Source organism: Pelophylax lessonae (assembly GCF_965119305.1).
Source record: "Pelophylax lessonae genome assembly, chromosome: 12".
NCBI classification, from domain to species: Eukaryota; Metazoa; Chordata; class Amphibia; order Anura; family Ranidae; genus Pelophylax; species Pelophylax lessonae.
In genome coordinates this window covers 154,652,380-154,668,221 of record NC_138779.1, presented here as the reverse complement: position 1 = coordinate 154,668,221, position 15,842 = coordinate 154,652,380, and the positions used below count along the sequence as shown (strand labels likewise).

Below are 15,842 nucleotides of genomic sequence, written 5' to 3'. Positions count from 1 at the left end.
GTTGACCTTAAAGTGAAAAACTCTACACCAAGTTCACTATATGGACCCCTTATGTATTTATACATGTTGATAATATCCCCCTTTAATCTTCTCTTCTCAAGAGAGAATAAATTCAGTTCCTCTAATCTTTTCTCATAGCTTAGCTCCTCCATGCCTCTTATCAGTTTGGTTGCCCTTCTCTGCACTTTCTCCAGTTCCCCAATATCCTTTTTAAGAACTGGTGCCCAAAACTGAACTGCATATTCCAGATGAGGTCTTACTAATGATTTGTACAGGGGCAAAATGATATCTCTCGTTCTGGAGTCCATGCCTCTGTTAATACAAGAAAGGACTTTGCTTGCTTTGGAAACCACAGCTTGGTATTGCATGCTATTATTAAGCTTATGATCTACCAGAATACCCAGATCCTTCTCCCCCTATGGATTCCCCCAGTTCTATTCCACCTAGTATGTATGATGCATGCATATTCTTAGCCCCCAAGTGCATAACTTTACATTTATCAACATTAAACCTCATTTGCCACATAGTTGCCCAATGAAACATTGCATTGAGGTCAGTTTGTAAGTTGGAGACATCCTGTAAAGAAGTTATTCCACTTCAAAGCTTGGTGTCATCTGCAAAGACTGAAATGGTACTTTTAATCCCAGGGACCTATATAATTTATAAAGGTATTAAAAAGTAAGGGTCCCAACACTGAACCTTGGGGTACCCCACTGATAACCTTAGACCATTCAGAGTAAGAATCATTAACCACTACTCTCTGAATTTTATATTTTAGCCAATTTTCTATCCATTTACAAAATGATCTTTCCAAGCCAGTAGACTTTACCTTACACATTAGCCGTGTGTGGGGAACTGTGTCAAATGCTTTTGCAAAATCCAAGTATACTACGTCCACAGCCACCCCTCTGTCCAAGGTTTTACTTACCTCCTCATAAAAATAAATCAGGTTTGTTTGACAACTTCTGTCTTTCATGAATCCATGCTGTCTGTTGCTTAAAATATTTTTTTCCAGCAATAACTCATCTATGTGGTCTTTTATTAAACTCTCCAGTATCTTCCTGACTATATAAGTTAAACGAAATAGTCTATAGTTACTTGGCAAAGACTTTGATCCCTTTTAAAATATAGGCACCACGCCCTACGCCAATCCAGTAGTACTATTCCAGTCCTTAACGAGTACCTAAAAATTAAAAACAAAGGCTTTGAAATGACAGCTCTCAATTCTTTTAGGATACGTGGGTGGATGCCATCTGGTCCAGGTGCTTTATCCACCCTTATTCTGTCTAAATATTTCTGGACCATATCATTTTTGAGCCATTGTGGATCATTTGGGGCTGTGTCAATACCATCCTCATTATGGTCTTGAGCTCCCCCGTGCTCCTTTGTATACACAGAGCTGAAGAAAGTATTTTCTATATTTCAGAGAATATCACCTTGGAGGTCCTTCCCTTCAACTTGCAGCCTAGTTCATTAAATTGGTTCTTAAGGAGCCTCCACCTTTCATATATTCTGTCATTGGTTCCAATGGGGACCAAGACAGCTGGGTCATGCCCAGCCCCTCCCAGTAATTTATCAACCCGGTCCACCACATGCCGAACCCTGGCACCAGGGAGACAGCAAACCATTCGGTTGAGGTAATCCTGGCGACAAATTATTCTATCAGTCCTTCTGATTATAGAATCCCCAATTACCACCAACTGTCTAGGCCTACCTACAGTCCCCTCACCACCTCTACTAGACGGACTGCTCTCCCTACTGTTAGGGATAGCACTGACATCTAGGGCTGCCACCTCTGAGCTTGCCACCCCACATCTTCACCCAACATGGCAAATCTGTTAGTGTGCTCAAACCCAGGGCTGGCCTTACTTTTCTGTGAGCCCCTACCACTCCCTCTGACTGTATTAATCCATCTTCCTACCTGATAAACCTGACTTACCCCTCCACCCTCCCCAATAACGCCACTAGCCACCTGCTCAGCGAGCAGAGGACCCCTTTCAATGTTGTCAGTTCTGCCCAGTGTTGCAGTTTGCTCCTCCAGATCTCTAATGTGAGCTTCCAGAAGGTCAACCTGCTCACATCTGTTGCAGTGGTATCCATCCTGGAGCGGTTGCTCCGTTATTGTATACATACGGCACACTGTGCACTGCATAAAACCTTCAATCTTGCTAGCGCACATTTTCCCGGTTACAACAATAATACAACTAATAGAAAATTACACATATTACTTACAGGTTTGAAGACTCTTGTTATAATCTTCTGTCTTAAACTCTGGTTTTTAACTCACCACTTAGTCAAGTTCCACTTGCTCAGAGCTCCAGCAAGCAAAAAGGTGGCTAGCTCAAGAAAGAGCAAGCTCAGATGAGTCCTGCAGAAATTTAAATAGCACCTGAAGCACCTGTGACCAATTAACCGCTCCCCTTAATTAGTAGTCTGAAGGAAGGAAAGAAAGAAAAGAAAAAAAACGCTATTTAACCGGTTGCCGACCGCCGCAAGCACATATACTGCGGCGGTCAGCCCCGGCCAGGCAAAGTGACGTATATATACGTCACTAGCCTGTCACTTGCTTGTGAGCCAATAGCGGGCGAGCGCGCGCCCGCCCCGGCTCGTTCCCTGGGAAGTCCGTGTGTGTGACCGGCGGACCCGATGTCCGCCGGTCACTCGCGATCGTCCTCCATAAAGGGAGAAAGGCAGGCGGCTGATGTAAACAAGCCACCTGTCATTCTCCCCTGTGTAGGAATGGTGATCATACGGTTCTACTATGTAGGACCGTTGATCACTGTTCCTACACCAGTAGCCATGTCCAATCACAGTAAGAAGCATGCCCCCAGGGACACACTTAACCCCTCCTTCCCCAATAAAGTTAACCCCTTCCCTGCCAGTGTCATTTTGCAGTGACAGTGCATATGTATAACACTGATTACTGCAGTAATGTCACTGGTAACCCCAAAAGTGTCAAAAATGTCAGTCAAGGGTCCGATCTGTCCGCCGCAATGTCGCAGTACCGCAAAAAAATCACAGAACGCCGCCATTATGCGTTTAAAAAAAAACACCAAAAATGACAGAAATCTTTGCCTTTGTTAGTAAACGCGATAACTTTTGCGCAAACCAATAAAAATACGCTTTTTGCGATTTTTTTTTACCAAGCTTTCTGTAGCAGAAAACAAATTGGCCAAAAATGTTAAAAAATTTTGATTTTTACATTTTTTTGGGGGGAATTTCATATAAAAAATTTGAAAAATATTGTTATTTTTGCAAAATTTACGCTTTTTTTTTGTTTATAGCGCAAAAAGTAAAAATTGCACAGGTGATCAAATACCACCAAAAGAAAGCTCTGTTTGTGGGAAAAAAAGGATGTCAAATTCGTTTAGGTACAACGTTGCACGACCGCACAATTGTCCGTTAAAGTCACACAGTGCCGATTCGCAAAAAAGGCCCTGGTCAGGAAAAAGTAAAATCTTCCGGGGCTTAAGTGGTTAAAAAGTGACAGAAAAAAAAAGAGTAAAAAAAAACCCCAAAAAACTGCAAGGAAAGAACCCCTTAAAATGCAAACAGTCACCAGCAGTCAAAAACAAAACTGGTTATCACTCTCCACTCAAATTTCCCACTCTTCAGCCTCCAAACAGCAAATCTGGTAATCTCAGAAAGGAGCCCTACAGAAATTTAAATAGCACCTAAAGCACCTGTGACCAATTACCAATCCCCTTAATTATAGTCTAAAGGTAGGAAAGAAAGGCAAACTATTTGGAGAAGTTGATTTGCAAGTTACACAGGGTGTTATATTGTGCAAAATTGTTGAGTATATTAGGGATTGTAAGTTTTGGGTTTAACCACTTGCCCAATGAATTTCCTGAGAAGCACATTGAGCCCATTGAAGATTTTTTTTTTTTTGTCACAGGTGTTTGAAAAAAAATGTTTTTTTTTACACAAAGTTGTCATTGAAATGATATATTGCTCACGCATGCCATGGGTATATGTGGAATTGCACCCCAAAATACATTCTGCTGCTTCTCCTGAGTATGAGGATACTGTGTGAGACTTCTTTGGCAGCCTAGCCGCGTACAGAACTCTGAAAATCAATCACTGCCTTCAGGCTTTCTAACTGCGTAAATTGTGGATTTCACTCCTTACTATCTATCACAGTTTAGGAGGCCATGAAATGCCAAGATAGCACAACCCCCCCCCCCCCCCCAAAATGACCCCTTTTTGGAAAGTAGACACCCTAAGCTATTTGCTGAGAGGCATTTTAAGTGTTTTTGCAGTGTTTTTGCAGTAGACCTCCTCTGTAAATCTAAAGGTTACCACTTTAGATTTACAGAGGAGGTCTACTGCAAGATTTACTGCCTGATGTTCTAGGTGATACCTCACATGCATGCTGAAATTGCTGTGTACATATGACACCAGACCAATGCTTGCGTTCGCCTTTGCGCGCAAACACGGGGGAACAGGGGTGCTTGAATTTTTTATTTTTTTTTGTGTTATTTATTTTGCTTTTTTTTTTATTTTGACACCTTCCCTTTCATGTTTTTTTTTAATCATTTTTATTGTTACCATAGGGAATTTAAATACTCCCTATGATAGCAATAAGTAGTGACAGGTACTCTTTTTTTAAAAAATGGGGCCCTTTAGACTTTCGATCTCTCCTCTGCTCTTAAAGCGTCTGACCCCACCAAGATTGGTGTGATAAGATGCTTTCCCAATTTCCCAATGGCGCTGTTTATATCTGGCGAAACCGAAGTCATGAAATGCTTGTAGCTTCCGGTATGCCGTAGAGATGATTGGAGCCATTATGAGCTCTATAATCAGCTGACGAAACCATTGGCTGCAGTCTCAGGTTACCTGGTGGAACAGGAGAGCCCTAGAAAACCGTGGAAGGGGGCGGGAGGGGGGGGTCCCCTCCCTCTGCTTGCAAAAGCAGTCTATCGCTTAATTATCTTTCTATTTTTTTATTTTTTTTTAATTATTAAAATGTATTATTTTTTTTTACACTTTCTTTTACACTTTTTTTGTAACTGTAAAAAAAACGTTCCAGGCTAGGGTCTCACAAAATGCGATAGCCAACATCTTTTGAGACACTGTGTGAGAAAGTGTGCCCTAGACTGTGCCATGCTGTACCCTATACCAATACTAGTATGTGGTAGTGACGGAAACAGTCCCCGATGCAGAGGCCAGGTTGGCCAGGACAGGAGGGACAAAAAAAGCGGGTGTCACACACATATGTTCTTGTATTTGTGAAAAAAAAACAATAAAGAATAGCAGAGGAAAGTACATATAAAATTAAAAATTATTCATAGACACAAGGTTTAAAAGAATAACACTTTTTTATAATACTATTTACATCTTTCCATAGGTTAACCACTTACCGCCCGCCCGCCGTCATATGACGGCGGGACGGTGCGGCTATTATCCTGGGCGGACGTCATATGACGTCCGCCCATTCAAGCACGGCAGGCGCGCGATCGCGGGCGCGCCGCCGTGCACTGCCGGTGTCGGTGTGTCCCCGGGACACAGGCGGTCACCGGCAGGGGGGAAACAGCCAATAGGCATGGCTGTTTCCCACGTGATCGGCTGTGTTCCAATGACACAGCCGATCACAATGGAGGCGGCCGGGAGATGACCGCGCATGCGCGATCGGGAGCGCGCAGCGCGGTCATGTCGGTGGCACTGTGTTCCGTAGGAACACAGCTGTCACCGGCGGTAGTAAACAGTCACTGACAGTGACTGTTTACTATGTGATCGGCTGTGAATCCATTCACAGCCGATCACAAAATGTAAACACAGAGCAGTAACTGACTGTTACTAGCTCTTCTCTCCTCATACAGTTTCCAGTATGAGGGGAGAAGAGCTAGAAATAGTGAGTTACTGCTCTGTACACATGTACAAAGTAAAATCACACTAAAATCACAGTAATAAAGGTCCCCCCACACAGTCCTCAGCCCCCCCCAATGTCACCTGTCACCCAACAGTCACCTCATCAGTGCCCAGAAATTGACACCCATAACGTTCACATGTGAGCGCAGCGATCGCGGGCAAAATCACCGCGATTCTGCCCGCGATCCGGAAATCATTGCAAATTGCGGGACGCCTGTGCGTTGCCCGTGATTTGCAATAGCACCCCAAACGCTGTGCGATGTTGCCGCCATTTCCGCCTGCCGAATCGCAGTAACATCGCGCAAACATCGCATGACGCCCAAAAAAGTACAAGAGTTTCTTTGGGGCGTCATGCGTTGTTTGCGTGATGTTACCGCGATTCGGCAGGCGGAAATCGCAGCAACATCGCACAGCGGGCAACGCACAGGCGTCCCGCCATTTGCAATGATTTCTGGATCGCGGGCAGAATCGCAGTGATTCTGCCCGTGATCGCTACGCTCACATGTGAATGTAGCCTAAAGTTCACCGGTCACCAGAGACTGCCATCAGTACCGCCGTGCACCATCGCCCGTCACCTGTCACCCATCAGTGACCATCGCCCCGTCACCTGTCACCCCATCAATCACCGTCACCTGTCACCCCATCAGTCATCGTCATCTGTCACCCCATCAGTCATCGTAACCTGTCACCCCATCAGTCATCGTCACCTGTCACCCCATCAGTCACCGTCATCTGTCACCCTATCAATCATCGTCACTTGACACCCCATCAGTGATCGTCACTTGTCACCCCATCAATCATCGTCACATGTCACCCGGTCAGTGATTGTCATCTGTCACCTCATCAATCATCGTCACCTGTCACCTCATCAATCATCATCACCTGTCACCCCATCAGTCATCATCACCTGTCACCCCATCCGTCATCGTCACCTGTCACCCCATCAGTCATCGTCACCTGTCACCCCATCAGTCATCGTCACCTGTTTGCCATATACATGCAATCACTTACTGACCGCCTAACGACTATATGCGTCGGCCATTAAAAGCTAAATACTGGGGTTATGGCAGAAGATAGCCCCCATAACCCCGGTATTTTTTGAAACGGCGGGCGGTCGGCTTTCAGATAAGGGTGGTCCCAGTGGCGGATTCGCCGCGGAATTACCCTTACGGTGCAGGGGAAGAGGTGCCCCCCCCCCCTCCTGCCGCGTCCCAGACGTTTTCCCAGCTTACCGGACCCGCCGGCAGCGGGGAAAACTATCCGGTCCCGGATCCTCAGAGACAGGAAGTCGAGTGAGGGCAAGATGGCCCTCACTCAACTCTATGGTCTTGGAGGACCGGAGCTACGTCAAAAGACGTTGCCTAGCAACCGGTTTAAAGGGCCGCTTTTTTTTTTTGCTTTTTTTTTTTTCCTCTTTCAACAATTTTTTTTTTTTTTTCTTTTTTAGTGTAGTTGTGAGGTGTGAGGTCTTTTTGACCCCAGATCTCACAATAAAGAGGACCTGTCATGCCTATTTCTATTACAAGGGATGTTTACATTCCTTGTAATAGGAATAAAAATTATCAAAACATTTTTTTTTTTAAACTGTGTAAAAATAAAAAAATAATAAATAAAATAAATAGGAAAAAAAAAAAAAAAAAAAAATTAAAGCGCCCTGTCCCCGTTAGCTCGCGCGCAGAAGCAAACGCATACGCAAGTCCCGCCCACATATGTAAACGGTGTTCAAACCATACATGTGAGGTATCGCCGCGATCGTTAGAGCGAGAGCAATAATTTAAGCCCTAGACCTCTTCTGTAACTCTAAGCTAGTAACCTGCAGAAATTTTTAAAATGTTGCCTATGGGGATTTTTAAGTACCAATGTTTGGCGCCATTCTGTGAGCATGCGCAATTTTGAAGCATGACATGTTGGGTATCTAATTACTCGGCGTAACATTATCGTTCACATTATGGAAAAAAAATTTGCTAAATTTACTGTTTTCTTATTTTTTAGATCAAAAAAGTGATTTTTTTTCAAAAAAATCGCATTTGGAAGACTGCTGCGCAAATATGGTGTGATAAAAAATATTGCAACGATCTCCATTTTATTCTCTAGGGTCTCTGCTAAAAAAAAATATATAATGTTTGGGGGTTCCAAGTAGTTTTCTAGCAAAAAAATGATTTTAGCTTGTAAACACCAAGTGTCAAAAATAGGCCCAGTCTTAAAGTGGATAAATGGACAACTTTGTGTAAAGCGCTACTTGGATGTTAGGCCTATGTATGTGGCCAGGCTGTGAAAAAGTGTTACATATGTGGTATCGCCATACTCAGGAGGAATAGCAGAATGTATTTTGGGGTGCAATTTTTGCTATGTACATGCTATGTGTTAGAAATATTGCATAAATGGACAGCTTTGTATAAAAAAAAATGTGTTTTCATTTTCTTTCCACATTTTCCAAAAACTTGTGGAAAAAAATGACATATTCAAAAGACTCATTATGCCTCAAAAATTATACGTTGGGGTGTTTGCTTTCCAAAATGGGGTCATTTTATAGGGGTTTCCATTGTCCTGGTGCTCCAGGGCCTTCAAAAGTACGATAGGTTGTCAGGAAATTATATGTGAAATTTGTGCTCCTAGAATGCCGGACGGTGCTGGTTGGATGTTAGGCCTCTGTATGTGGCCAGGCTGTGAAAAAGTCTCACACATGTGGTATCGCCATACTCAGAAGGAGTAGTAGAATGTGTTTTGGGGTGTAGTTGCAAGTATACATGTGCTGTGTGAGAGAAATAACCTGTTAATACGGCAATTTGTAAAAAAAAATAAAATAAAAAAAAAAATCTTCATTTTGCAAAGCATTGTGGGAAAAAATTACAACTTCAAAAAACTCACCATGCCCCTTATTAAATACCTTGGAATGTCTACTTTCCAAAAAGGGGTCATTTGGGGGGTATTTGTACTTTCCTGACTTTTTAGTGTCTCAAGAAATGAGATAGGCCTTCAGTACATCAGGTGTGATCAAGTGTGATCAATTTTCAATGATTCGCACCATAGCTTGTGGACTCTATAACTTTCACAAAGACCAAATAATATACACTTACTTGGGTTATTTTTACCAAAGATAAGTAGCAGTATAAATTTTGGCCAAAATTTGTGAAGAAAAATTACTAATTTGCAAAATTTTATGACAGAAACAAAGAAAAATGCGTTTTTTCACAATATTTTCAGTCTTTTTTTATTTATAGCACAAAAAATAAAAAACCCAGTAGTGATTAAATACCATCAAAAGAAAGCTCTATTTGTGTGAAAAAAAGGACACAATTTTTGAATGGGTACAGTGTTGCATGACTGAGTAATTCTCAGTCAAAGTGTGAGAGCGCTGAAAGCTGAAAATCGGTCTGGGCAGGAAGGGGGTGAAAGTGCACTGTAGGTAAGTGGTTAACCCCTTTACAACCACCCAACATGTGTGGCTGCAAAAGGGTCAGCTTTAATGCCCACATGCTGAATGCGTTGTTGGGTGGCTTATGTTGAGAGCACATTCGCCTCCCAGCATGAAGGCCGAGCAGTCGAATACAGCTTTCGGTCCAGGCCAAAGATCGGTAGCCCGTGGGACTAGCTCTCGATCATGTGACCACTATCACAGCAGGAAGGGGTTAATCAAAATAGAATATGCAATCCTTTGAAATATTTTGCTTTACTGAATCAGATGTTAGGTGTCCTTGATTGACATTTTTGTAGCTTTGATGTTTGATTCCAGTGAATTCCGTAGGTAAGGCTGTCTTCTAAAAATAGCCCGGCTCCTCATTGCTGCATAAATAATTCATTCTAATTGATTGGAAAATACAAAGTTTGACCTTTTTTGTGCACACTGCTATTTCTTGGTAAACTAAGGACACCTAAGTCATCTGTTTTCGAGAAATGAGTTTGTCATGTGATACATTAAAAAATTATTTTACTGATCCTCTTTATTGTCTCTTACAAAATTGGAAGACTAGTAATACATTGAGGGTGAGATTAATACAAGTCAAATTGTCAGCCTAAGCATTTACTGTATTTCGGTTATGCTACAATTGCCAGTTCCTGTATGGATCTAAGAGAAATCCATAAACTGCTTTACATTAACTTCCACTTTTACAACTCTGTTATTTCTATAGATTAAACATTACTTTTTAGCATTCCTTTAAAGTTATCTTTTAGTTCTTTTGGAATAGGCCTATCTATGTAACAAAGGACTGACTATTTGTTGCTTGGGGGCATGGGCAAACTGGCCATGATATACAGTAGCTATGCCAGTGTCATGTACACAACAACAAAGCATTAGAAGCGTCACAGAAATAACCACTTTGTATAAGCAGTTGTAGCAAAGACCTCTTTAAAGACACCATAGTGAATTATATTTAAATAATCCAATTTGATTAATAAAGCATAAGTATTTTGCAGTTGATTAGCACTTAAAGCAGAATTCCAGGCTAACAAGTAAACGTAGGATTGAAATATATATATAATATATATATGTATATATATACAGTATATATATATCAGAACTGCAAAGGATTTGTAATTCTGTATAGCCATATTTGTGACCCAGGCACCCCTGCTAGACAACATACAAAGCTCAGCAACCTGACTTTTTTTTTGCTGCAGTTGTAAACTGCAGCTCCGTGACTCAACCTTCTTGTCGATGAATGACAGGCAGCATGCCGATCAGATCACTTTTTTTGTTCTTTCCTCCCAAAAGCATTTTCAGACTCTCAACTGAAGAGCTCTTCAAAGTGGTAAGGCTCTGACTGGCTCAGAGTGCTGTACTCTCTTTCCTATTGTGAGCACTAATAGGCAGGGGATTAGAGGAAGCTGATATGAGCATGGATTTGAGTATCTATGTAAGTTCTGTGCAGGGCTTTCTTTCTCAGAAAATAGGTACAGGAACTCAATCACGAAACCCCAAAAACCCCCTCCACCTTCACACACAAACCCTCCAACCCGCATCAAATGGTGGGTGCAGTCAAATTTAACTAACAGTGGGAGGGTCTTAAAGGGGCATTAAATACCAGGAGTGCATTACATACAGAGTGCAGAGTTCAGGGGGGGGGGGGGTTACACAAAGAGTACAGAGTTTGGGGGTGCCTTAGGTACATAATGCAGAATTAAGGGGTGCACTACACAGAGAGTGCAGAGTTCAGCCCTCTTCCACAGCTGCTTACCTCTGCAATCCCATCTACATCTCACTTCCACCACTCTTTAGCATTGACCTCTGCATGCAACCCCTCAACTGCCCCCATCTTATCCCCACCTCCTTAAAAACTCCACTATCTTCCACGTGTCTTAATTTTGTTGCTGAATTGGATCTAGTACCTCCCCGCACACTGCAGTTGGCGCCGCCTCTCTCACTTGCTGGGAGCTCATCCAGTGAGGGTGTCAGCATCTGCACTGCACCCCGGGCACCTGTATCACCCTTGTCTCCATCCTGAACTCAGTGGGAGCCACTCAGGAGATCAGATTGGTAGGAGCCGTTGGGAGACAAGCTGTCACTTGTAAACACAGAAGCCAGACTTCTGTGTACAAGTGATAGTGGAGAGCAGGGAGCAGAGGGCCAGAGCTAGAGGTGATTCCACCAAGTTCCAGCTGAAGAGAAGCCCTGGTTCTATGTAAAAATACATCAAGGGCTTTCAATCTACTACAGTTAATGAATGTAAAGTTATGCACTTGGAGCCTAAGAGCCGGTCCACACTAGCGCGACTTGTCAGATCGCGCTCCCTCGCGGTCCATTGACCGCTACAGGACCCATTCTAATAGGAAGTCACTCCGACTTAGAAAAAGGGTCCTGTACTACTTCGGGGTGACCTCAGAGCGACTTGCATAGACTTCCATTATGTGAAGTCCATGCAAGTCGCTCCGAAGTCGTGGTGCATGATAATGCACAAGTCGCCCCCGAAGTAGTACAGAGTCGTGTCGCCCCAGTGTGAACCGACTCTAAAAACATGCATGCATCATACATTTTTCTTGTATAGTATAACAGCTGGGGGAGTCAATGGCAGAGAAAGATCAGGGTGTTCTGGTAGATCATAGACCCAATGAAAGCATGCAATACCAAGCTGCAGTTTTTAAAGCTGGCAGATATTTTCTCGTCTTAAACGAGGTATAGACTCTGGAGAGAGAGAAATCATTTTGCCCCTGTACCAATCATTAGTAAGACCTTCTCTAGAATAAGCAGTTTTGAGCACCTGTTCACAAAAAGGATATCAGAAAAAGTGCAGAGAAGGGCAACCAAACTGATAAGAGGCAGGGAGGAGCTCAGCTATGAGAAAAAAATATCTGAAATGAATATATTCTCTCTAGAGAAAAGGAGATTAGGGAGGGATATGATCAACATATATAAATACATAAGTGGTCCACATAGTGAACTTGGTGCAGAGTTATTCAATTTAAGATCATTACAAAGGGCAAGAAGGCAGGAATGGCATTTGCAGGAAAAATAATTTAACCCCCACACAGGGAAAAGGCTTCTTCACAGCAAGAGATGTGAAAATGTGGAATAGACTCCCTTTAAGAACTAGTTCTGGCCAGCTCAGCAGATTGTTTCAAAAATAGCTGAATGCCTAAATGCACAAAATGTAATTGGATGCTAACATTTATAAGTAATAACACCAGGGGTAGTTGATCCAGGGAATATCCAATTGCTTCCTTGGAGATCAGAAATATATTTTTTTCCTCCACTGGAGTGAGTTGGCTCATGGTTTATAGGTTGTTTTTCGCCTTCCTCTGGATGAACTGTGGTTATAGGATTGTGTGTATGGATGTTTTTTTTAGATTGTTTTTTTTTCTATAGGTTAAACTCAATGGACTTTTCAACCTAACTATGTAACTATAACTTTCTTAACTTTCAGCTTTGGTGTACAGTATATATAAAGGACCTTTTTTTTTTTTTTGTATAGTGTAGAGAATGGTTAGTTTTTGTTTTATTTTTTGCCTTTTATTCTGCTTTCTTTGTAACCTTGCGAACATTTCTCTTTCTTAATAGAGTCGATTGCCCATTACACAATAATCCTATTTTGGCACCAAAGAGCAGTTTCAGAAGGCAGTAATTGTGTATTTAACACATACAGTAAAAGCACATAAAACAATTCTGTAGGGGAAGATCTGAGAATAAAAGTTTCTGTCTTTTGTCATTGTGTTCTAGGTTCCTATGCGGGAGCTGTGGTGGCCATGCCTTTGGCTGGGGTCTTGGTACAGTATTCGGGATGGAGCTCAGTGTTCTATGTCTATGGTAAGTTACAGCAGTATGACACAAAACACCAGGAATATGCAATGATATACTCTTTGCTTTAAAATATAAATATATATGAGTCACTGAGGGTGAATTCTTGAGATTGGGTGTCACCCACCATGTGACAAAGAGTGCTTCTCTAAACCCAAACTGCATATTTTCAGTTAAGCATTACATTCTTTAAGTGAAGATAGGCTGAGCCGAAGATTAATTATTTCTGACTGAATAAACAACATTATTAATAGTCTAAGGCGAGGTTTCTCAATTAGGGTTCCTCTAGAGGTCGCTAGGGGTTTCTTGAGCAATGAGCAATTTCTTCCTCTCAGATAGGTTCCCACTGATACCATTGACTTTTTTGATTTGTAAGGGGGTAATTCTTCCCAATTACCATAGGTATAAAGAGCATCCTATTTACCATTACACTAATGTAACATGAGCTGTAGATAAAGTAATTTTTAGTATAGGTTCCCTGAGACCAGAAAGTCATTTCAAGGGTTCCTGTGTGTTGAAAAGGTTGAGAAAGGCTGGTCTAAGGTGCCTTTTCACATTATTGTGTTGCTGGAACATGCACATTCCTGTTACCTGCAGTGATGTGATAAAATGCCATTGCTTCCCAATGGCACTTCAGTGCACCTTGCCAATGAAAGGGTGCTGTTTCACAGTGTAACTGCAATGTACTCAAATGTGTGTTGCAGTGCAGTGTGTTGTCAAGGTGCAGGTCTGTTTTCTGGTCCACTGAAATGTGTGCAAGATCATTCATTTTACATTACCAGCCCAACGCAGTGCATATTAATACCCAACAATGTGTGTGATCTAACAGACCACACTTAAGCAGTTACACTAGTGTAACTCTAGACTAAAAATTATGTTTGTGCAGAAAGGCTTACCTTTCTAAAACGAAAATTGAATACAGCAAAGTAATAAAACATGAGGACATGTGAATAAATTGCAGAAATGTACTGAACACGTTTTTTGTCCATACATGCATTTTCAGAGTCAAGTAAAGCTTCATTGCCTTGAAAAAGTATTCATACCCATTGAAATTTCCACATTTTGTCGTGTTACAACCAAAAACCTAAATGTATTTTATCTGCATTTTATGTGATAGACCAACACAAAGTGCCACATAATTGTGAAGTGGAAGGAAAATAATGAATGGTTTTTATAATTTCTTACAAATAAATATCTGAAAAATGTGGCGTGCATTTGTATTCAGCTCCATTTACTTTAATACCCCTAACTAAAATCTATTGGAGCCAATTGCCTTTAGAAGTCACCTAATTAGTAAATAGAGTCCACCTGTGTGTAATTTAATCTAAAGCCCCGTACACACGTACCGATTGTCGGCCGTAAATATTCGGCCGACGACCGATCGGCCGATTGTAGGCTTGTTAGTATGATGCTTCCGACAGCCGACAGTGCACTTTCGGCCGAAAAGAATCTGTCGTGTAGGCATTAAAATTTTTGTTGGCCAACACTAGAACGGCCGATTGTTCGCCAGTCAGTACAGAATTCGGCCGACAATCAGCAGATTTGCTTTTCTCTGGGCATGCTCAGAGAAGAAAAAACACACGGAAAGTTAACCATCACATGACATCACTTCTGCAGTCGGCTGTTGTTGGCCGACAAAATTCGTGTGCAGTCTTTTGCAGTTTTCAACAGACACGACAGCCCTGGACGGGGCTTTAGTTTTATATACAGGTGTTCTGTGAAGCCCTCAGAGGTTTGTTAAAGAACAAACAGTATCATGAAAGCCAAGGAATACACCTGACAGACCAGGAATAAAGTTGTGGAGAAGTTTAACCACTTAACCTCCAGAAAGTTTTACCCCCTTCATGACCAGGCCATTTTTTGCTATATGGCACTGCGTTACTTTGACAATTGCGCAGTCATGCAACACTGTACCCCAAAAAAAATGTATGTCCTTTTTTCCATCAAATAGAGCTCTCTTTTAGTGGTATTTAATTACCTCCTATTTTTTGCGCCCGGCACGTAGATCACATACTAGGTACATGATCCTGCGCAGGAGAGCCACCTTGCTGCCGTATATGTATTGCATACAGTCAGCAATTAGTTAAAGCAGGGTTAGGTTGTAAAAAAATCTCCCAAGTTTTGAACATTTCATGGAGCACTGTTCAATCCATAATCCAAAAAAAAAGAGTACGGCTCAACTGCAAACCTACCAAGACATGGCCAACAACCTAAACTGACAGGCCAGGCAAGGAGAGCATTAATCAGAGATACAGCCAAGAGGCCCATGGTAACTCTGGAGGAGCTGCAGAGATCCACAGCTCAGATGTGGAAGAAGTTGCTCTGGTCAGATGAGGCCAAAAATGTAAATATTGGCCTAAAAACAAAATGCTATGTGTGGCAGAAAACTAACACTACACATCACCCTTAACACACTATTACCACCGTGAAACATGGTGGTGGCAGCATGGCAGCATTATGTTGTGGGGATGCTTTCCTTCAGCAGGGACAAGGAAGCTGATGGGAAGATGGATGGCGCCAAATACAGGGCAATCTTAGAAGAAAACCTGTTAGAGTCTGCAAAAGACTTGAGACTGGGGTGGAGGTTCACCTTCCAGCAGGACAACAATCCTAAACATACAGCCAGAGCTGCAATGGAATGGTTTAGTTTAAAGCATATCCATGTGTTAGAATGGCCCAGTTAAAGCACAGACCTAAATCAAATTGAGATTATGTGGCAAGGCTTGAAAATTGCTGTTCA

General features: G+C 42.1%; 1 protein-coding gene across 1 annotated transcript in view; it reads left to right on the top strand.

The window, feature by feature from the left end:
• Positions 1-15,842, top strand: part of SLC17A7 (solute carrier family 17 member 7) — a 349,008-nt gene that overhangs the window by 266,554 nt on the left and 66,612 nt on the right. Inside the window, exon 6 of the mRNA XM_082273561.1 lies at positions 13,025-13,111. Coding sequence (XP_082129687.1) covers positions 13,025-13,111 — 87 coding nt within the window. The remainder of the gene's footprint in view (positions 1-13,024; positions 13,112-15,842) is intronic.